Here is a 20,131-nt window from a genome sequence, read left to right as displayed (position 1 = left end):
TTAGATAATCTAGATCTTATTTTCTCGACATTACTAATACAATATCTACTACCCAAAAGTGTGAATAGATCTAAAAATACTATTACTCGTAGATTTGGGGAATGAAAAAATAAAATTGTGAAAGTGTGAATAGATCTAAGAATGAAATATATATATATATATATATATATATATATATATATAGAATTGAGATTTAAATCACAGATATGAACTAATACTTACAAATAAGAAAAATATAAAATAATTAAATCTTGAGAATAAAATAAAATATACCAACTAATTCCCAAATAAAATATATTAGAAGATACTAACTAATACTAAATTTTGAAAAATAATCAAATAGAAAATATAAACTAAATCTGGAGAATAAAATAAAATATATTACTAATTAAATGAAAAATAGAAATTAATTAAATCTTAATAAAATAAAATATATTATTAATTAGATGTGAAAAATATCGACCGATTATATATATTTTATAACTAATATATTCTCTAAATATTAATCAAAATTAATTCAAACTATTAATAAAATGAGCTTGTTTTGTTTTGGAAGTTTTAAAAGCAGAATGAAATGAGTGCGGTTGGTTAGAGGAAATTTGGATAAAAATAAAACGACATAATTAGGGCGGCTACACCCTAATTTGGATAAATTATAATATTAATTACTAAAATAAATAAATAAATCAAATCAAATCAAAGTGGGGCCCACGTATTCAACGCTGTGGATCATTCCATGTTTCTTGGCTTTTCGCACTGTCCAAAGGCTTTCTTTTTTTATTTTATTATTATCCTCAAAACAATATTAGTTTTTTTTTTTTTTTTTTTTTTTTTTTTTTNTTTTTTTTTTTTTTTTTTTTTTTTAAATGTCAAACCCAAACATTTGGAAACCTCGTTTACTCAACAACCTTATAAATGATAGAAAATCAAATTTTTTTATTAAAAATTATTTATTTCAATTCATCAAATACTTTATAAAATTAAATTTTCTTTAGTTAATGATAATTAAATATTATTAAATTTGGCTTCTTTCTTCTCTTCAACTCGGTACAAGAGTCGTTTCATCTTTTAATATATGTTTTCGCATAGCACCAACGTTGAGGACACTTGGCCTCGAAAATAAACCTTGAACCATGGTTTAGGACATTTGCCTCCTACTGTTTGTCTCATCCCAATATCGAGTCTAATTTATATAGGATTAGTCGATGTGGCAATTGACATTATTTGGGTTACTTCAATGATTAAAGAACTTGTTTTTTCTACGATCTAGAGGCGTACATAGGTCGGATTTGAGAAACTTGTTGGACCAACTTGAAAGTTCGGGTTGGTTGGATTGGTGACTTAAGCAATTTAAATAGAGTTCGCAATCCAACCTTGAACCGTCAGGTTGTTTTCTTTTTTATTATTTAAAAAAATCACATTTGTACACAACATATGTTACGTTAATAAATAGAACCTTCTAAAGTTCAGATATCAAATATTCACACAACACACCATTAAATTGCAACCGTCAAATGTTTATAATCTTCATATTGCGTCCCATAAATTTTTTTAAATAATTTATTTTTTGTTGAGCTATGTTCATATTGGCGATTAAACACTTTGTTCCCTTTATTATATTAACTAAATAACATATATACGTCGATATTCGATAATGTTTTAATATAATTTTGATCTTAAAAAAATGAATCGCTACACTCCCATCAAATAGTTACAAAGAAAAATACAAGAATAAAATTAGACCATCAAATAATATTCCTTCCAAAAAGTTTATTTTAACTTATTATGTGTCATTTGCTAGCGATGAATCAAACCTTAACCGATTTATATTTTTATTTATGAATCTAGCCGACTTAATGATTTTCATTTTTAGAATATTGTTTATAAAATAAATAGGGATATTTTATATGACCTGAAAACTCGACTAACTCGGACTATCCAACCCAAGCCAAGTCAAAAAGATTGAGCTGAGTTAGATTTTTTTTTTTTTAGTTTAGGATGGTTGGTTGACATTTTTTTGGTCAACCACAATAGTAAAGTTACGATCCAACCCTACAATTGGACAGCTCAATCCAATCCAACATAAAAATAGACGGTTGGATTGAGTTAAGTTGTGAACTTTGTTCGGGTTGTTCAAGACACCAATCTAACTATAGATTTCTCCGATCTAACCTAATCCGTATTTCCAAAAACAAAAGGAATCATATTATATATATATATAAATAAATGTAATGATTACAATACAACACAAACAAAAACACAAAATCAAAGTGACAACAAAGTTAGTGTACTCTTTTGGCCTATTATTTGTTCCTTATCAGCTATTATATTAATTCAATTTTTAATAATAAAATGTAGCTCTAATATAGTTTTATTTATTTATTTATTTTAAATATATATACACCATGGTTAATATATTATAATATTGGTTAAAAAGTTAATTTTATTTATTTATTTATATATTTGAAACAGTTTTTAACTGTAAACAGTTACTCTGGTGGGTGGAGGGGCAGTTTTTTTTTTGCAATGATGCCACGTCATTGGCGGTGGAGGGAAAAATTAGCCGCCAACTTAGGAACGTGATTTCTGACATACCTTGCACGTGATTTTTCAGACAACTCCAACCCCCCTGTGGGCCCCACTGCCTCCTCTTTTTAAATATACATATTTAACTAATAATAACAATAATCCTAAATTTTAAGACAACAAAATCTTTAAAAAAAAACTTAAAAAGTTTGTGTTTAAAATAAACCAAATTCATAAAAATATCTTTAAATGAATATTTCTGTAGTAAATTGTTTAAAATATATATATATATATATATATATATATATATATATATATATTTGCATGCTCTCGTAGTGTTGTGTTCTATTTGTTCGACTTCAGCTCTACGTCAAGTCTACTTGAAATATAAGCATAATTCATTATGTACGAGCAATAGTTTAATAGTCAAGTCAATTAATTTGAAACATGATGGGTCGTGTAAGGGGTATCGTAAATGGAACGACAATAATAATTTTTTTTTTTATTTTTAATTTTGAAATAATGGGTTTAATAAAGAATTAAGACAGCATAATTGGGAGAAAAAGGGAATTAATTATTAATATAAATTTCAATTGATTAGGAGCTGTTGTGAGGCAGGCCGGGGAGATGGGTTGTTCCCTTACCCAAGCGTGCTTTCCACTACCCACGTCACTTCTACTTCCCCCTATTAATTATTATTTTTAATCACTCATTTACCATTTTGCCCTTATGGGACTTTTGGACTTGAATTTACTTATTTACCCTTCTCTTTCTACTAATTGGACTTTTGGACCGAACAACTCCCGTTTCTCTTGGTGGTAGCTCCGGGAATACTATCGAGTCAATTGCAAGCAAACGTACACGTCATGAACTTACGTGGCATCCTTGCTGGACAGTCCAACTCCCACCAACAAAAATCAATGTTGTCTTGCACTAAAAATTAATTATTGACCTGTAACCTTTATTTAATTATATTAACAACATATTACGTAAATTAATATAACTTTGTTGGTTAACCCATTTCTAAATATGTATTTTCAAAAAAAAAATTAAATTTAATAAACCAAATGTATAAATAATATATATATATATAAATTGATTTTATGGGTGTTCATGTGTCCGGAGAACTCGACCAACCTAATTACCCAACTCAAACTGGGTTATGCTAGATTTTTTTCATTTTCGGGTGGATTAAATTTTTGGAAATTGAAAAAATTAGATTAATTCATGTATTGACATTTTTCTGGTCCAGCCAACCACACCAACCAAGAAATGAAGTTACAAATTAAAAATATTTAACATTTGTGAATGTTTTAATATCTAATATTTGAATTTTATGAGATTTTAATTATTAATATAAATGTATTTTAAATAATAATAATAAAAAAACATCAGGACAATCAACCTAATTATAGAAGGTTGGGTTGGAGCTTTTTATTCGGGTTACTCGGATCACCAACGGTCAAGTTGGTCCAAATTTTTGTTGACCGATATCTAATTGATATTTTTTTAATATTTTTTTAATAGAATATATTATTTGTTTTAATTCTAGAGGTTAAAACCTTTTTTTTTTTTTGTTGTGCCTGAAAATAAAATAAATTATTTAAAATTATTTAAAATTAATGGACAGGAAAATGGGGTAGCAATTAGTGGTACAAAAAAGGAAAACAGGGGCAGCATAATCCGGGCAGGGTGAGGCCATTTATTATTCACTTCGCGGAGCGACTTCTCAGCTCCAAAAACAATTCCACGCAGACGGTAAACAGTTATTCGCCAAAAAGGAAAAAAATAACTGAGACCCAAAAAGGAAAAAAAAAAGAAAAAAAAAAAGAAAAAAAAAAGATTTTGAAGATTTGATACGATATTATATAATCATAAATGTTCATCCCAAGAGTACGGGTGGAGATATAAAGATCGAAGCGCAGGGGAAAGGGATTTGCAGGCCTTTTTCGGAACTGAAACAGCCACTGTTTCTTCCACAGACGTTGTTTTTGGCGATTTTGTCTATGCCTTTTTTCTCAATTCCCTCGCGGAGATTTTTGAACGCCACTTTGTTTTTTCTCATTTGATTCTTTGTTTCACTCGGCCTTAGATCCTCCTCATCTGTCTTGGTTTCTTTGATTTCTCTTCCTCGCTATTTAAGCAACGGTTTCAAGTTGAAAAATCGCTGTGTTTGATTTGAGTTTTTGAAGATGATGATGGAGGTGGAGTGGCCTTCTTGTCTTGATGAATACGAGAAGCTTGTTATTCGGATGAATACTCCCAGGTTTGTTCTCTAATTCCTCTGTTTTTTGTTCGAATTTCTTCGCTGATTCCTGATCATTCCCGGCGTTCTCTCCGAATTGGGGCTTATTTGTTTATTCTTTATTCAGAGTTGTTATTGACAATGGCGCTTGCTCTACGGCCACTTTGGTTAAGGTATGAAGATCTCCATTCAAACGCTCTGTTTTCTTGCGAAATTGTGTTTGATTCTGTGGCTGAAACTTCTCTTTTCGTGGGTTTGTTTTTGATTTGAAGGTTGATAGTGCTAGAAGATATGGAAATCTCTTGGAGGCTGTACAGATTCTTACTGATTTGAACCTTTCAATCAAGAAGGCTTATGTTTCTTCAGATGGAAGATGGTTCATGGATGGTATGAATTAAGATTAAGAACATGAACAGCTTTATTATGCTTGTTGCTTCTGCCTTTTGAATGTTTTCTTATGGTTGTTTGTCCTGATTTCATTGCAGTGTTTCATGTTACTGATAAAAACGGTGAGAAATTAACCGATGAGAGCGTAATTAGCTACCTCGAGCAGGTGATTAGTAGTTGATTAATTCATTATTGATTGAATTCTCACGATGAACATTAGGTGTTGTTTCATTGTGAGCTGAAATTGTTAACATTCTGATGCTTGTTTGTTTGTGATGGGAACTCATTTTTGGATCTCGGGTGTTTGTTTTATTTGGCAGTCGCTTGGGATGACTAATTATCGGAGTAGCGAAGGGTTTAACGGCGCCACCACGGCTTTGGAGCTCACTGGGACCGACCGTGTTGGTCTTCTTTCGGAGGTGTTTGCTGTTCTAGCTGATCTGCAATGTGATGTGGTGGAGGCTAAGGTTTGGACTCACAGTGGCAGGATTGCTTCCTTGATCTATGTCAAGGACTGCAACTCAGGTTCTCCCATTGAAGACCGACAGAAAATCGATATCATTGTTGCACGGTTGAGGAGTGTTCTTAAGGGAGACAATGACATTCGTAGCGCCAAGACTTCGGTATCGATGGCAGTCACACACCCCGAAAGGAGACTGCATCAAATGATGTTTGCTGACCGTGATTACGAGAGGAAGCCTATCTTCAAGTCGAATGCCAACAATTCCCCCGCCGTAACGGTTCAGAACTGCACCGAGCGAGGTTACTCGGTCGTGTATGTTCAATGCAAGGATCGAACGAAACTGTTGTTCGATGTGATATTCACCTTGACAGACATGGAATATGTGGTGTTTCATGCCACAATCAACACTGCAGAAGAAAGAGCATATCTGGTATATGTCATTCTCCACACTTGAGAGTTCAAACTAACCATTTTCGGTTCGGTTTTTGTATCTTATGGTAACGTCTTCCGTTCGGTTTTTACAGGAATTCTACATTAGGCACAGTGATGGAACCCCGATTAGCTCCGAAGCCGAACGACAGCGAGTTATCCAATGCTTAAAAGCTGCAATTCAAAGAAGAGCATCTGAGGTAAATATTGATTTTGTTTTCTTTCTTATCATTCTTCCCAACACCAAGCTGATTAACATTGTCTGTTGCAGGGTGTGAAGCTAGAACTATGCACAACAGACAGGCCAGGCCTTTTAGCCGACGTGACAAGGACATTTCGAGAGAACGGTCTAAACGTAACGAGGGCCGAGATCTCCACGACAGATGACATGGTTCTAAATACATTCTACGTGACGGATGCAATGGGAAGTGCAGCTGATCCAAAAATCATCGAGTCCATTAGACAAAGGATCGGATTGAGTAACCTGATAGTGAAGGAACTCCCTTCGAGTTATCATCAAACAATAGAGAGGGAAGAACAGACACACGGAGTCGGCGGGGCCGTGTTGTTTACTCTTGGAAGCATGGTGAGGAGGAATCTATACAACCTAGGACTGATCAAATCATGCTCGTGAAAGAGTTGGGTTCGGTTCGATTCGATTCGATTCAAAAGAAAAGCCATTGAGAGAAGGATTGAGAAGTATTGTTTGCTTCCTCTGATTATACGAGTCTGTGTATACAAAGAATTTAGACAAAGAAAGGAAAAAAAGGTTGGTTTTAGGGATAGTTTGGTTTATTTTAGTTTCTTAGGAAACATATTTTTTGAAAGCTTAGAAGATATGAAATGTTATGTAAATTGGGTTTGTTGATGCACAATCACAGAGACATTATTTTTTAGTACACATTTCATCATAGTCATGTAAATACCAAATTTTATATTAATGGAATTGAAAAAAAAATTAAACGTCTTTTAATCGACCCATTTCCATTAGTCACCTCGACGATTCAAGCTGTCCTTTGATTATAACCATAGGATCGGGCCCAATCATTGTTACTCGTCCTCCCCTTCAGAGGAGATCAATGTGACCCATTCCCCGTCCTACAACGCCAACTATCAAATCTAAACAGGGAAAAGAGCTAACTTAACCTTCACGTCAAAAGATCGAACATATTCAATTATATATTTTTATTTATTCCATTGAAAAACACAAGGTCTTAGCTAAGAAACTTTCTTCTTGGCATGTCTCATGCAGCCTCAAGTTTTAATAATTCACATTTTTGCATCAAATGTCAACTCCTACTAGTTGACTTTTCATTTTTCAACCCCTATATATATATATATATAATCATTTAATTTACTAAATATTTCTTTTTTCATAAAACAATTAAAAATGAAAAACTCTATAAAATTCCATTCTATGGTTCGATAAATGCCTTTTAATAAATTAAAATAATAATAATAAAAAGGAAATCTTTTATTTATTTAATTTTCAATTTACCTTTTATAATTAATTAAATCTAAATTTAGCTACTACGGTTAAAAATATACAAAAACAAATTAAAAAAAATATTATAAGTAATAATTCAGGTATTTGAAACAAAATTTAAGAATATAAAAAAGCTAAATAATTATAGAATATATTGGTAAAAAGTTATGAACAATAAAAACACATGGCAATAATATTTAGAACATATTCTTTCCTTGGTATTTGGAATGAATCAAATGGAATGGAGAATTAAGTAAGAATATTAAAAAAAAAAAAAAAAATTATCTTTTAAGCATTTATTCTATGTTTTTTTTTTTTTTTTTTTTTTTNNNNTTTTTTTTTTTTTTTTTTTTGGAGGAAATGATTATATTATTTAAAAAAAAATTAATACCTTCAAGTTAAATTACCTTTTTAAATAAAGTAACATGCCATTTATAACTCAAATATATTCCAACTTTAATTCAAATAATACACTTTTTTTTTTACTTTGGATAAATAATTTTTAAAGAAAAAAAAGAATCAATGAATAAAAATGAGAAAAACAATGGTTTGGATTAGATTCAAAGCCCAAATAATGAAGTGGGTGTGATAGAATCATATGACTAAAGCAAGCATTATCGTACCCACTTCATTATTTTGGCTTTGAATCTAATCCAAACTCGTAAAGCCATTAACCTTCATTCATGTATTAGTGGGTTAAATGTGTATCGACTTGTTTTTTGATGTCTTGAATTACATATCGTCACGTGGAGTTAGGTAGAAAGAGTGATGAAGTAGTTCAATTTTGTATTAACGGGAAATAACTCTATGGAGCCAGTTTCTAAGAAATGCGTGTAAGAATTGTACTTAGATAATGTGAATAGTTTACCACTTAATTATATTTATTGTCTTATAGCTTTCGCATGCATGATTTTGTGAACTCACATTGATTTAATTATGGTTTTGCATAGGCTATGAGTTGATAGCACGTATTTTGGTCCTAGCATCTATTCATGAGTTCCATAGTCTCCTTGGGTTGGCCAGGTACCTTGTAGGGCGGATAAGGCCCAACCCCTTCTCGTGAACTAACCAACAAAGATTAGGGTTACTTGTTACACATGACTTAGTTGTCACCCATAGAGGATATCAGTAGTCATAAAGAGTATACTATTGTAGTTCAGATCGGTGGTGTGTAGTGGAGAGAGCCATGATTTTTTTACTAATCCAATCTGAGTGACGTAGTGCTAGGTAGTTTACTATTCTAGTCTGAAAATGTGAAGTAACATGTAGTTATTGTTCCTAAGACATTCGTGAAACCTAGAGCCAAGAGAAAATAGAAAACCCCTTGGCTGTGAACCTAAGAGGGATTGTGAACTCCTTGAAACAAGGTATGCTGAGAGTTTATTACACCTTCAAAGAAGTTGGGTACATACATTAAGCCGACATTAAGCCACAGTTTGGTTATCACTAGGGACAGTTATGAGCACATAGCCTAAGTTTCCGTGTGTAGGGTTAAGTTCGACAAGAGCCTACAAGTAAGTTGTTTACTAAGTATTTTTATACTCATTTCGAATTATCGTATTTTTTTTAGGTGAAATGTAGACTATTGTCTGTGGCGGGGATGTGCTCAGCCGTGCGACTGCAAGAGGGGCACTTAGATCGAGTCCTTTCCACCCACCCATGTCGCTTTTAATATCATTTTGAATGTTTAATTTGAAAATTTATGTCATTTTGGTTTTAAATGTACGTTTAGAATTTTAAATTCACTTGTGTCTTCCGCTTTATAAAAGAAATTTTTTTAATCACCTTTTTATCCTTGAGTCTGCATGGCAAACCGTGGTTCGAAATGTCGAAGAGCGATCGTTATATCCACCCTCTGTCTGTAAAAACAAAGAATAACAGGGAATGAATACAAAGGCTCATACGTACCTAAACCCCTATACGATCGTTACTTGTGAGCTCTCGTCGTACTTCATCATTGTGACGATCTCTCGAGCTACGAAGGCTCATACGTACCTAAACCCCTATACGCTCCTACTCTAGGGGTGTATACTTAGCCCCCTCGAGGCCATAATATATAATTTCTAGATATACTTATCTCTATGTTTTCGTTTTCCAAAGTTTGTCATCAACTCTGTGCTAATTATGTGTGAGTCAAATTGCCTTTGTAATGGGCTATCGGGTAAGTCTCATATTTATGAGGTACACCATGATCTATGAATAGACAAGTACTTCAACCGCATGGCCCCCATAAGTATCTGTCTACTAGATGCTCGCCATTAGCATACCCAATACGACCCCTGGGACCCTTTGTGGGTGACAACTAAACTTTGTATACCAAGTACTCCCCAATTATCCCTACTTGATACTGAGTCAACCCGACATACCTATGGGGCCTAAATGTAGGTTTTATGGCGAAGGAAATGTGAAACAACTCATGTTCATTCATATATCTTTAGGGGCATACGTGAGTCTTTAACCCCTATAACATGCTCCTCCGAGTATTTCGTACGTATATAAATGTCTAACATGATCGAACAAACGTTTAACAATCATACATGCTCGAGTTCTAAAATATGTTTGGACTAATTAAATTCCTCAAACATATAAACCCTAAATTTTAATTCTTTTTTTTTTTTTTCTTCACTTTCCTCTCCGTCCCTATTCGTGATTCAGCCGCTACACCGTTCACCGTCTTCAACTGTCTTTTTTTCCTTCCCATGCACGCCGGCGGCTAACCAATCATCACCAATTTCGATCGTCTTCTTCTTCACTACACACCAGAGACCACCCCTGTTCGGCATTTCCTTCATCTATGGTAGGCGGCAACCCAGCGGCAGTTTTCTTTGTTCTTTCCGGCTAGGGTAGGCGTTTCCAGCTCGAATAGCTTCAGGTTCGGTGAGTGGCTGCGTCGACTCTCTTTCTCTGCTCGTCAGGCCTTCTTTCTCCTTCTTCGTCGCGTTTTCGCTGCAAGTGCCGGACGGTTCCTCCCTCGCACACCAGACCTAGCCGCGAACAAGCCTCCTTCTTCGTCTGTGTGTGGTGGCGTCATCTCCGGCGCGATATTACGGCGCTTTTGTCTCGTTTAGAAGCTGAACCGATCGACTGTCCACGCCCGATAGGTGAGTATTTATTTCCAGTAAGGTTTCTGGCTGATTTCGAGTGAGATTTGAGTTAACCCATAATGTTTTTGACTCAGTTTCAGAATACCCATTGCGTTATAGAGCCTTTTTGGTCTCGACTTAGAAGTCTTAAGGAAGCCCCTAAGCTTTGGACCTCTCTTAGGTGCAGATTGATTTAATCAATTAGGATCCATAGACGACCTTTGAGTTAGAAACCCTTAGCTTTCCTCTACGTTCTTGGTGTAAGTTAAGTTATTAAATTAAAGTCCTAGTTGTTCTTGAGACTAGGATTCACAGATTGTAAGTTGTAACTTGTTTGTTTGGACTTAAAAACCATTTAAGTGACTTTACTGCTGCTATGCCAAGTGCTGAGATGGGAATTCGTGAGCTGACTGAAATGCTATGTTATAAATGAAAAACATGATGAAAAATGCTGATCGTTCGTTATTTTCTTTCTCCTTTTGTAAGTTTGAAGGTGTACATTTTGATTCTCTTGTTTCAACTTCGATTTCATTGATTTATTTATGCTCTTCTGATGCCCACTTCCTATTGTGCATGATATTATAGGTTGATTATTCAGCATTGTTTTGGGTTTGGTCCAAATTAGAAGATGAAGCTTGACGTTAACGTGTTGCGCTATCTCTCGAAAGATGATTTTAGGGTTCTTACTGCTGTTGAGATGGGGATGCGGAATGTATGTACTGATATTCTCTTCTCTAGAGGGAACTTTCACTCATCATTTTAAGTTTATTTTGTTCCTTGAACCTTACTCTAATGTAATTTTTGTTGTTTCAGCATGAAATTGTTCCTTCAGAACTCGTGGAACGTATAGCTTCTCTTAAGTATGACTTCAATTCTGATATTGTCAAGAAATATTTCTTTCCCTTGCTTCTAGTAAATGTCACGTCGTACTATGGTGTGTGTAGGCATGGAGGCACTTACAAAGTTTTGAAGAATTTACTCAAATATAAGTTATTGCACCACGACTCTTCTAAATGTGAGTAGCTATTAACTTATGGTATGGGGATTCTAAATTTTAAACAATCTATCTCATTATCTTTCTTGTGTTCTTCTAGATGACGGGTTTCGACTTACATACCTTGGCTATGATTTTCTCGCAATTAAAACTTTGGTCAACCGTGGAGTGTTTGTGGCTGTAGGTCGACAAATTGGTGTTGGGAAAGAGTCAGGTAAATTTCTAGCTAGTTAGAACTTTAAAAGTTGTTTTTATTTGTCCTGTTATTATTCATTGGCTGGGTTGCTATTGTTGATTATAGATATTTTTGAGGTTGCAAAAGAAGATGGCACTGTGCTTGCCATGAAGTTGCATAGACTTGGTAGAATTTCTTTTAGGTCGGTTAAATCTAAGCGTGATTATTTGAGGCATCGCAGTAGTTATAATTGGCTTTACTTGTCTCGGCTTGCGGCGTTTAAAGAATATGCATTCATGAAGGTGCTCTGTTGTATCGATTTTGTTTTGCCATTGTATTTACGTATTTTAGTGAATCGTGATATTGATGGAGGCTTCATTGGTGATAATAGGCTTTGGAAGAACATGGTTTTCCTGTTCCAAATGCAGTAGACTGTAATAGGCATTGTGTCGTTATGTCTCTCGTTGAAGGATATCCGCTGTACGTCTTTCCTTCTTGGTTTAGTAGGGTCATGAAAGATTTTGATGAGCACGTATGCTTTAACGAATATTATGATTGTATGTCGTACCAATTCGTTCCTTCTTGGTTTATTGCAGTGTGCAGGTAAAACAATTACAAAATCCAGACGTGGTTTTTGAAACAATCATTGGTCTTGTTGTTCGTCTAGCGGAACACGGACTCATTCATTGTGACTTCAACGAATTCAACATTATGGTATTCTAAGAAACAATGCTATTTACTGTTCTATTATTGTCCCTTTTCCTCGCTTAAGATGATGTCTTTTCCTCAACTTAATATATGATGTCTCTTTCTCATCTTCATTCCATGAAACGAATTATCGCTGTTTCTCGTAAAAGGGTATTCATGATCGTTCGTTTTTTGAACTTACGAATATCTAATTGTAGTTCAAGTTTTCTTTTCTTGTGTTTTATAGATTGATGATGATGAGAAGGTCACAATGATCGATTTTCCACAAATGGTTTCTGTCTCGCATCGTAATGCACAAATGTAAGCGGTGCAAATATTGATTTTTCGGGTTACAGTGTTTCTCGTATCATATGAATCCTAAAGTTCATGTTTCTATTAGCTTATGCTTTACGTGACGTTCGTTTTTCAATTTCAGGTATTTTGATCGTGATGTTGAATGCATCTTCAAATTCTTTAGGAAAAGGTCAGTGATGTTGTAAGAAACAATAAGAATATTTGATGTTACAAGAAGTTGAAGCTTTCATGTTACATACTTCTCATGGAATTTCTCTTCAGCTAATTTGCATGCAAGATTGAAAATTCTAAAGAACAATTTAATACTGCTTTTCGAGATCGTGCAGTTATGGTCTCTGTGTTCTTGTTGCAACTTTTTACGTTCCGTTCTTAACTGGAGTTGGTTAGCATCACGAGCAACACGATTTGTGAGGTTTAGATTAAATCGTAGCAAGTTTAATCGAGTATGTGAACGACATGTTAGAACTCGACTAGTAGGTTTGCATGTTATCTTGAGGTGGAGCACATTATTGATATGCTAAAGACTTTCAGTTCCTTTCTCTTCAGGTTTAATGTGTCATTCCATGAGACCGTGGATGACGAAAATGATGTAGAGATCGACAATGATGAAGGTGCGAGGCCTTGCTTTTGTTCGATATCGAAAGGTGCTGGAAGTCTAGACAAGGAGCTTGCTGCCAGTGGTTTCACACGAAAGGATCAGGAAGACATTGAAAAGTGTTAAGAATGAGATAGAAAATATAATTGGGAAGGTGTATATTATCATTGATATTGATATCCTTTAAATAGGATACAAGCCGGTACAAATGAGGAAAATATAAAATAATTAAATACTAGAATAAAATAAAATATACTATAAATCTAACCATAAATGGAAGAATATTAAGATATAATATCTAGGATATATTCCATAAATAATATATCTCAACAAAAAGGTATAGAAAACCATTTGGACTTCATTGGTTAACCAGTTCATTCTAAACTTATTGGCGATTGTACGACATGCAGTTTATTGAAGGTGGAATTGAGGGAGATGCAGATTCAGGCGATGAAGAAGCTGAAAGCTTCAAGTTTGATGAAATGGACACCAATGTGGTGGAACAACATCTACACATGTCAGACGAGGTATTCATCTCATCATTCCGATTCGAACTGATCATAGTTTGAAATTTAGGATCTTTGTAACAGCCCGTTGGGCTTTCCCTTCTAGGCTTCCCTTCAAGGTTTTTAAAACGTGTATGCTAGGGAGAAGTTTTCACACCCTTGATGCTTCATTCTCCTCAACCGATGTGGAATCTCACAATCCACCCCCTTCGGAGCCCAGCGTCCTCGTTGGCACTTGTTCCCTTCTCCAATTGATGTGGGACCTCCTAATCCACTCCCTTCGTGGCCCAACATCATTGCTGGCACACCACCTTGTGTCCACCTACCTTTGGGGCTTAGCCTCCTTGCTAGCACATCGCCTAGTGTTTGGCTTTGATACCATTTGTAATAGCCAAAGCCCATTGCTAGTTCATATTGTTCTCTTTGGACTTTCCCTTCCGAGTTTCCTCTCAAAATTTTTAAAATGCGTCTGCTATGGAGAGGTTTCCACACCCTTATAAAGAAAACTTCGTTCTCCTCCCCAACTGATGTGAGATCTCAGAATCCACCCACTTCGAAGTCCAACGTCCTTGCTAGCCCTGGTTCCCTTCTCCAATCGATATGAGACCCCCTAATCCACCCCTTCGGAGCCCAACGTCCTTGCTGGCACACTGCCTTGTGTCCACCTCCTTCAAAGCTCAGCCTCCTCATTGACACATTGCTCGGTGTTTGGCTCTGATACTATTTGTTATAACTCAAACCCACTCTTAACAAATATTGTCATCTTTGAGCTTTCCCTTCCGGGCTTCCCCTCAAGGTTTTTAAAATTCATCTGATATGGAGAGGTTTCCACGCCCTTATCCCACATTAGTTGGGGAGGAGAACGAAACACCTTTTATAAGGGTGTGGAAACCTTCCTTTGTAAACGCGTTTTAAAGCCTTGAGGGGAAGCCCAAAAAGGACAATATCTGCTAGCGGTGGATCTAGGCCGTTATAGCTTCGTTTTCCTCACCAACTGATGTGGGATCTCGCAATGTTTCTTAACAACTTGAGGATGGCACTGTTTGTTTGTTGAGAATGTAGCTGATGTACATCTATTTCCCTTTTATTTGTAATTCACAGGAAACCTTTAACTGTGATGAAAGTGCAGATTGTCAGAGGAACGAAGATTCAGATGTATTGTTTCTAACCTTGTAGGTTCGGTAATAGTTTGGTGAGCAAAGGTAACAGTTGGTATGTGTTTGTGTTTATTTCCATTGCAGAGGGAGAGTGATGGTGAGGGAAGGGATGAAAGTGATGACACAGAACTGAACAGACGGTTGAACAAGCAGAGACAACGGGCCATAGCATCAGCCAGTGGCGGTGGAGGAAGAAAGGGTCGTGCCTCCAGAAACACCTACAAAGACAAGGGTAGGAAGTCTTCTAATAATTCAAAACTTCATAAACAAATCATCATGTGGTGAACATTTGTTGTTCTACTCAAAAGTTTTAGCCTAGGCTACAAAGTCTTCTTTGTGTTTCTCGTGTCGGGGATGAACTTTGTATGAACGTATTCGTATTACTGATTAAGACACGTACCTTTGATTAAGAGTTTAGAAGTTTAAATTAGTTCTATTTTCGCTTAAAAGTCTTAGGTCCAATTACACTTAGCCCTTACATCTTCATTCGAGCCAAGTTGAGGAATAATTTGAGACTCTAGCCAAGGCCAACCAAGTAAGTGACTCTCCACTATCGACTTGGTTGGAAGAATTATTTTATGTATGATGACATGTACCCCTGACCCTTGCACGTGTCATATGTAATGTTATGCTATGATATGCTATGTTATACTATGATATGTTGTGTTATGCTAAATGATGTGTTATGTAAAGATATGTGTCAAGCTAAGCTATGTTTTGCTTTGTTATTCTACCATATGCCAAGTAAAGCTACGTATGTTACGTTATGCCATGTGATATTGAATTACGTGAAGACATGCTAAGTTGAGCTATGATACGCCATGTAATCATATATGGTAAATAGATGAGTAATTTACGTTATGGGTTAATTTCGAGACTTGAACAATGGGACCCTATCTTCTCACTAGCTCGAGAGAGACTTAATTGATGATCAAATTGTTAAATAAAGTTTAGTAGCGTAGAAGATGAATAAAACTTATTTTGAAGTTATTAATTGAGATATATTTTACGAGCCGCTCGTAATTAGTAACTTATTTTGAAGTTATTAATTGAGATATATTCTACGAAAGCTCGTAATTAGTAATTAATTATTTCAGTTGTAATTTAACACAATAAAAATTTCAAATTAAGTCAAAATTTTCAATTATTGACCCAAAATAATAATAATAATAATAAACTTCTCCCACCCTAATTTGACGAGTTGAACAACCTTAAATTAATCAGAGGTGTATCAAATGATATTAAAATTTAAAATTAATTATCTTAATATAATTCACTTAAATGTAATTTACTCACATTAAATCTCCTAATTAGCTCATTCAAATTCAAATTAATCACCTAAAATTAAAATAATTTATCCAAAAAAAAAAAAAAAAAGGGGACATTGCCTTCATTTTTTTTTTTATTTTACTCTTAATTTATTTAAGTTGAAAGTACAAATAAACACCCATTTATTAATAACTAAACATTTTAAAAACATTCACACGAGGGGCAAAATTGGCCAAAAAAAAAGAAAAAAAAAGTAATTTCAACCATTATAAATTATAATAAGCCGTTAATAAAATAAAAAAATTTAAATTGCGTGAAGTTACCAAAATACCCATTTTTAAAGGATGATTCATGACAAAAAGTTAGTCAAGATAACAACGCATAAATTATGTTACAAATATTATATTCTGATTTATTATTTTCAAGAAATTAGATTAAAAAAAATGAAAAGTTTAATACATATTATAATGTAAGCCATTATTAGTTGTTGAAAAAAAAAACAATTAAAAAAAGAAAAGAAAATGGTGCAAATGTGCATTGAAATTCTCACCCATATGCTAATGCTATTAAAATTTTCAAAAATAAATAAATAAATAAAATAAAAAAAACTCTTTGGTTCTTATCTCTCCTTTGTTTTATTTAATGCCTTTTTTGGATTAAAATATTAAATTTAATTTTTTAAAACAAGATGCTTTCTAAGTATTTTATGCAATTACTTGGTCAATGGTTGTATTTATATATTTATTTATTATATATATTTATTCAATACACAATAAATTATTATTATTATATATTTATAATAATTTTTTTTATAATTTTGTATTGGAAGATGATGGTGGAGGAAACAAGTGGGTACAAAAATAATAATTAAAATATTTCAGTATTCAAAAAAGGACCCAAGAGTAAAAAAAATATTTTTGAGTAAATAAATAAATATATTATATAATATTGGTCATAATAATTAATAAATAAATAATTTTTTTTTATTACAAAAAGACAGGTGATTCCATACAAAACCCTAATTATTTTATATATTAATTCAAATAAATTATTATATTATGCTTTAAATATTACAATAATTGAATTTCTTCCTCTCTCTCTCTCATTATTTAACTATTATTAAAATTTTAAATCTTACTTTACACCCTAAACCCTAACCATTAAAAATTTATTTTAATTATTAAATTTTGTTTTTACATAAAGTTATTTTAATCATATAATTCTTTTTTTTTTAATTAATTATTGAACCAGATCTATATTCATTTAAAAATAACGCTCTATAATTTAACTAGTTAAGGTTCTCTTAGAAATAATTTATTTAAAAATTAATTGCAAATAATAAAACGATTTTATATTAAAAATAAGGTCTCTCTGTTTTTGGTCATAAATTGTGATAGCCAAGCACAGAGGAGAGGTTCGAGTGGAACAGTCTCACTGTTTTTTTTTTTTTTTTTTTTTTTTTTTTTTTTTTTTTTTTTTTTTTTTTTTTTTTTTTTTNTTGCAGGTGAAATCATAATCCCTCCATTAATGGAGCTTCTAATTTCTTCTCTTTTAATTTTTAATTTATTTTTAATTTTTTTATTGTGTTCGGAGGAATTGAGGTTGGAAAGGAAATGGGGTTTTGTTTTGATTACAGAAAATTCTGTATGGAGGTACGAGAAGGGGATGGTGGGAATGGGGTTACGGTGGCGGCTGAGTCAGATCCTTCGAGACCCGACACGACGGCTCCGGTACCGGAAGGTGGTGGTCCTGTAGGTTCTGCGGCTGTGGCGGCGAAGAAGAAGAGGGGTAGGCCGAGGAAGTATGGGCCGGATGGAAAGTTGAATGTGGCGGCGCTGTCACGGAAGGCAATATCAGGGTCGGAACTAGCACTGGCAGTGGCACCGGCGGCGGTGATTGATTTCTCGGCTGCCAAACGGGGGAAAGTGCGGCCGGCGAGTTGGTTGAGCAAAACCAAATATGAAGGGGAGAGTTTAGGTAATCTTTCTTATTGACATCACTAAATTTAGGGCATGACTATAGGATTGACCTGACTAAGTTTAGGGCATGGCTAGACTAAAGCATGGTTATCCTGACTAGTTTAGGGTATGACTAGTCTAAGGTATGGTTAGTTTAAGGCATGACTCGGTTGCTATGTTAGATGAGCAAGACCCTCTAAATGACATGATATTGTCTAATTTGAGCATAAGCTCTCGGGCTTTGTTTTGGGCTCTCCCAAATGGTCTTATACTAGTGGATAGTATTCTTTGATTATAAACTCATGATCATTCTCTAAACTTTCGTCCAACACACCTAATTTTGAATGTAGGGCAGAAATGGGTGAAGAGAATGAAATATTTTTTATAAAGATTTGGAAAAGTTTATACGTTTGCGATTTGGTTTATTACTAATCAACCCGTTAAACTCAATTTATATATAAAATTGAAAATTATTGAAATTGTTAGATATTTTTTTAAAATTTAGTAATTATGGCTAATAATAAAATTTCAATGAAATTATAAAATTAAAATAAAAAAAAAAAAAGTGATTTTGATGTTATTAATTATTGACTTTGATTATTTTTGGTTTGGTAGCCGAATGGGTACCTTGCTCTGTTGGTGGTAATTTTACACCTCATATCATCACTGTCAATTCTGGTGAGGTAACTCAATTATGTTAATTTTTTAGGGTTTAAACGGTTAATGTTATTTTTCTATATTTCTCGAGGTAACGATCAGATGTTTACTATGTTGTTTTAGGACATAACGATGAAGATTCTCTCATTTTCTCAACAAGGGCCTCGAGCCATATGCATTCTCTCCGCTAATGGTGTGATTTCGAGCGTCACTCTTCGTCAACCGAATTCTTCTGGAGGAACATTAACATATGAGGTTGTCCTTTTTTTCACTTTATAATTTGTAATTGTCTTAGGAAGTGCAAATATGGCCATAGGTTAAAATACTCCTCTTTCCTTCACAGGGTCGGTTCGAGATATTGTCGTTGTCAGGATCGTTCATGCCGAGTGACAACGCAGGAGCTAGGAGCCGAACTGGTGGAATGAGTGTCTCCTTAGCGAGTTCAGACGGACGTGTTTTTGGTGGCGGAGTTGTTGGTTTGTTAGTAGCTGCAAGTTCTATTCAAGTATAAATATCTCCGTTTCTATCTGCTTGTTTTATGATGAACTTTTTGCATGGTATTTATTTAGTCCTTAAACTTGTAAATTTCTTGATCCTAACAACTTTGAAAAATGTAGGTGGTAGTAGGAAGCTTTATATCTGGGAACCAACATGAACAAAAATCGAAGAAACTGAAACAAGACATCGTGTTACCGGTTTCAGCTCTTCCGATATCCCCTGTTGAACTGAAGTCATACATGACAACAACGACAACGACAACAACGTCATCATTCCGTGCTGAAACTTGGTCACCTTTAGGGCTAGATTTGAGAAGTCAGCCAACTGATATGAACGTAAGTTAATTATATTTTTAGTACCAAGATCTCTCTTCGTCCTCTTGTTCATCTTGTTTGATATTTCAAGCTCCTATGTCCTAAATTCATTTTTTTTTGTGTTATACTCGGTGAACATTTTGTTAACTTTATACCTTAAAATTAGTGGACATCGACCCGGACGAAGGTAATAGACCAATCCATTTTGCTTACGTTGGATCAAATTTTAATAATATAATTTGGGTTATTATAGATATACGGGATCACATAATTTTGTACGTTATTTTTCTATTGCGTGTACGTTTCTCTAATGTTGGTGTTAGGAATAGGGGTTTTAGAACCTTTTTCCGACCCAAGACTGCTACGCTAAACTAATAGTTTCGAAAG

General features: G+C 34.1%; 3 protein-coding genes across 3 annotated transcripts; all 3 read left to right on the top strand.

Moving 5' to 3' along the window:
• The first annotated feature begins 4,434 nt into the window (after nt 1–4,434).
• Nucleotides 4,435–7,017, top strand: LOC111800489 (ACT domain-containing protein ACR8). The gene is made up of 7 exons (XM_023684204.1): nt 4,435–4,792; nt 4,899–4,944; nt 5,044–5,158; nt 5,257–5,324; nt 5,479–6,051; nt 6,146–6,250; nt 6,322–7,017. The coding sequence occupies exons 1-7, from the start codon at nt 4,719–4,721 to the stop codon at nt 6,682–6,684; spliced, it is 1,344 nt and encodes a 447-aa protein (XP_023539972.1). The 5' UTR covers nt 4,435–4,718; the 3' UTR covers nt 6,685–7,017.
• A 3,133-nt stretch (nt 7,018–10,150) lies between these two features.
• LOC111801220 (serine/threonine-protein kinase rio2-like) lies at nt 10,151–15,478 on the top strand. The gene is made up of 14 exons (XM_023685247.1): nt 10,151–10,637; nt 11,205–11,331; nt 11,433–11,479; nt 11,564–11,634; nt 11,714–11,827; nt 11,915–12,090; nt 12,180–12,268; nt 12,385–12,502; nt 12,723–12,796; nt 12,912–12,959; nt 13,337–13,503; nt 13,794–13,912; nt 14,993–15,046; nt 15,133–15,478. The coding sequence occupies exons 2-14, from the start codon at nt 11,248–11,250 to the stop codon at nt 15,331–15,333; spliced, it is 1,362 nt and encodes a 453-aa protein (XP_023541015.1). The 5' UTR covers nt 10,151–10,637; nt 11,205–11,247; the 3' UTR covers nt 15,334–15,478.
• A 2,452-nt stretch (nt 15,479–17,930) lies between these two features.
• LOC111800131 (AT-hook motif nuclear-localized protein 1-like) lies at nt 17,931–19,880 on the top strand. The gene is made up of 5 exons (XM_023683718.1): nt 17,931–18,294; nt 18,891–18,958; nt 19,056–19,187; nt 19,276–19,437; nt 19,550–19,880. The coding sequence occupies exons 1-5, from the start codon at nt 17,931–17,933 to the stop codon at nt 19,772–19,774; spliced, it is 951 nt and encodes a 316-aa protein (XP_023539486.1). The 3' UTR covers nt 19,775–19,880.
• The last annotated feature ends 251 nt before the right edge of the window (nt 19,881–20,131 follow it).

This window comes from Cucurbita pepo, chromosome LG08, assembly GCF_002806865.2.
Source record: "Cucurbita pepo subsp. pepo cultivar mu-cu-16 chromosome LG08, ASM280686v2, whole genome shotgun sequence".
Classification (NCBI taxonomy): domain Eukaryota; kingdom Viridiplantae; phylum Streptophyta; class Magnoliopsida; order Cucurbitales; family Cucurbitaceae; genus Cucurbita; species Cucurbita pepo.
The sequence above is the reverse complement of the archived record's forward strand: the minus strand, read 5'-3'. Positions and strand labels throughout refer to the sequence as shown.

Coding starts and splice junctions, on each gene's coding strand:
- LOC111800489 (XM_023684204.1), top strand. CDS start 4,719: ATGATGATGGAGGTGGAGTGGCCTTCTTGTCTTGATGAATACGAGAAG. Junction 4,793..4,898: donor ATTCGGATGAATACTCCCAG/GTTTGTTCTCTA, acceptor TTCTTTATTCAG/AGTTGTTATTGACAATGGCG. Junction 5,159..5,256: donor TGGAAGATGGTTCATGGATG/GTATGAATTAAG, acceptor ATTTCATTGCAG/TGTTTCATGTTACTGATAAA.
- LOC111801220 (XM_023685247.1), top strand. CDS start 11,248: ATGAAGCTTGACGTTAACGTGTTGCGCTATCTCTCGAAAGATGATTTT. Junction 11,480..11,563: donor GAACGTATAGCTTCTCTTAA/GTATGACTTCAA, acceptor TGGTGTGTGTAG/GCATGGAGGCACTTACAAAG. Junction 12,503..12,722: donor TCAACGAATTCAACATTATG/GTATTCTAAGAA, acceptor TGTGTTTTATAG/ATTGATGATGATGAGAAGGT.
- LOC111800131 (XM_023683718.1), top strand. CDS start 17,931: ATGGGGTTTTGTTTTGATTACAGAAAATTCTGTATGGAGGTACGAGAA. Junction 18,295..18,890: donor ATATGAAGGGGAGAGTTTAG/GTAATCTTTCTT, acceptor TTGGTTTGGTAG/CCGAATGGGTACCTTGCTCT. Junction 19,438..19,549: donor TAGCTGCAAGTTCTATTCAA/GTATAAATATCT, acceptor TGAAAAATGTAG/GTGGTAGTAGGAAGCTTTAT.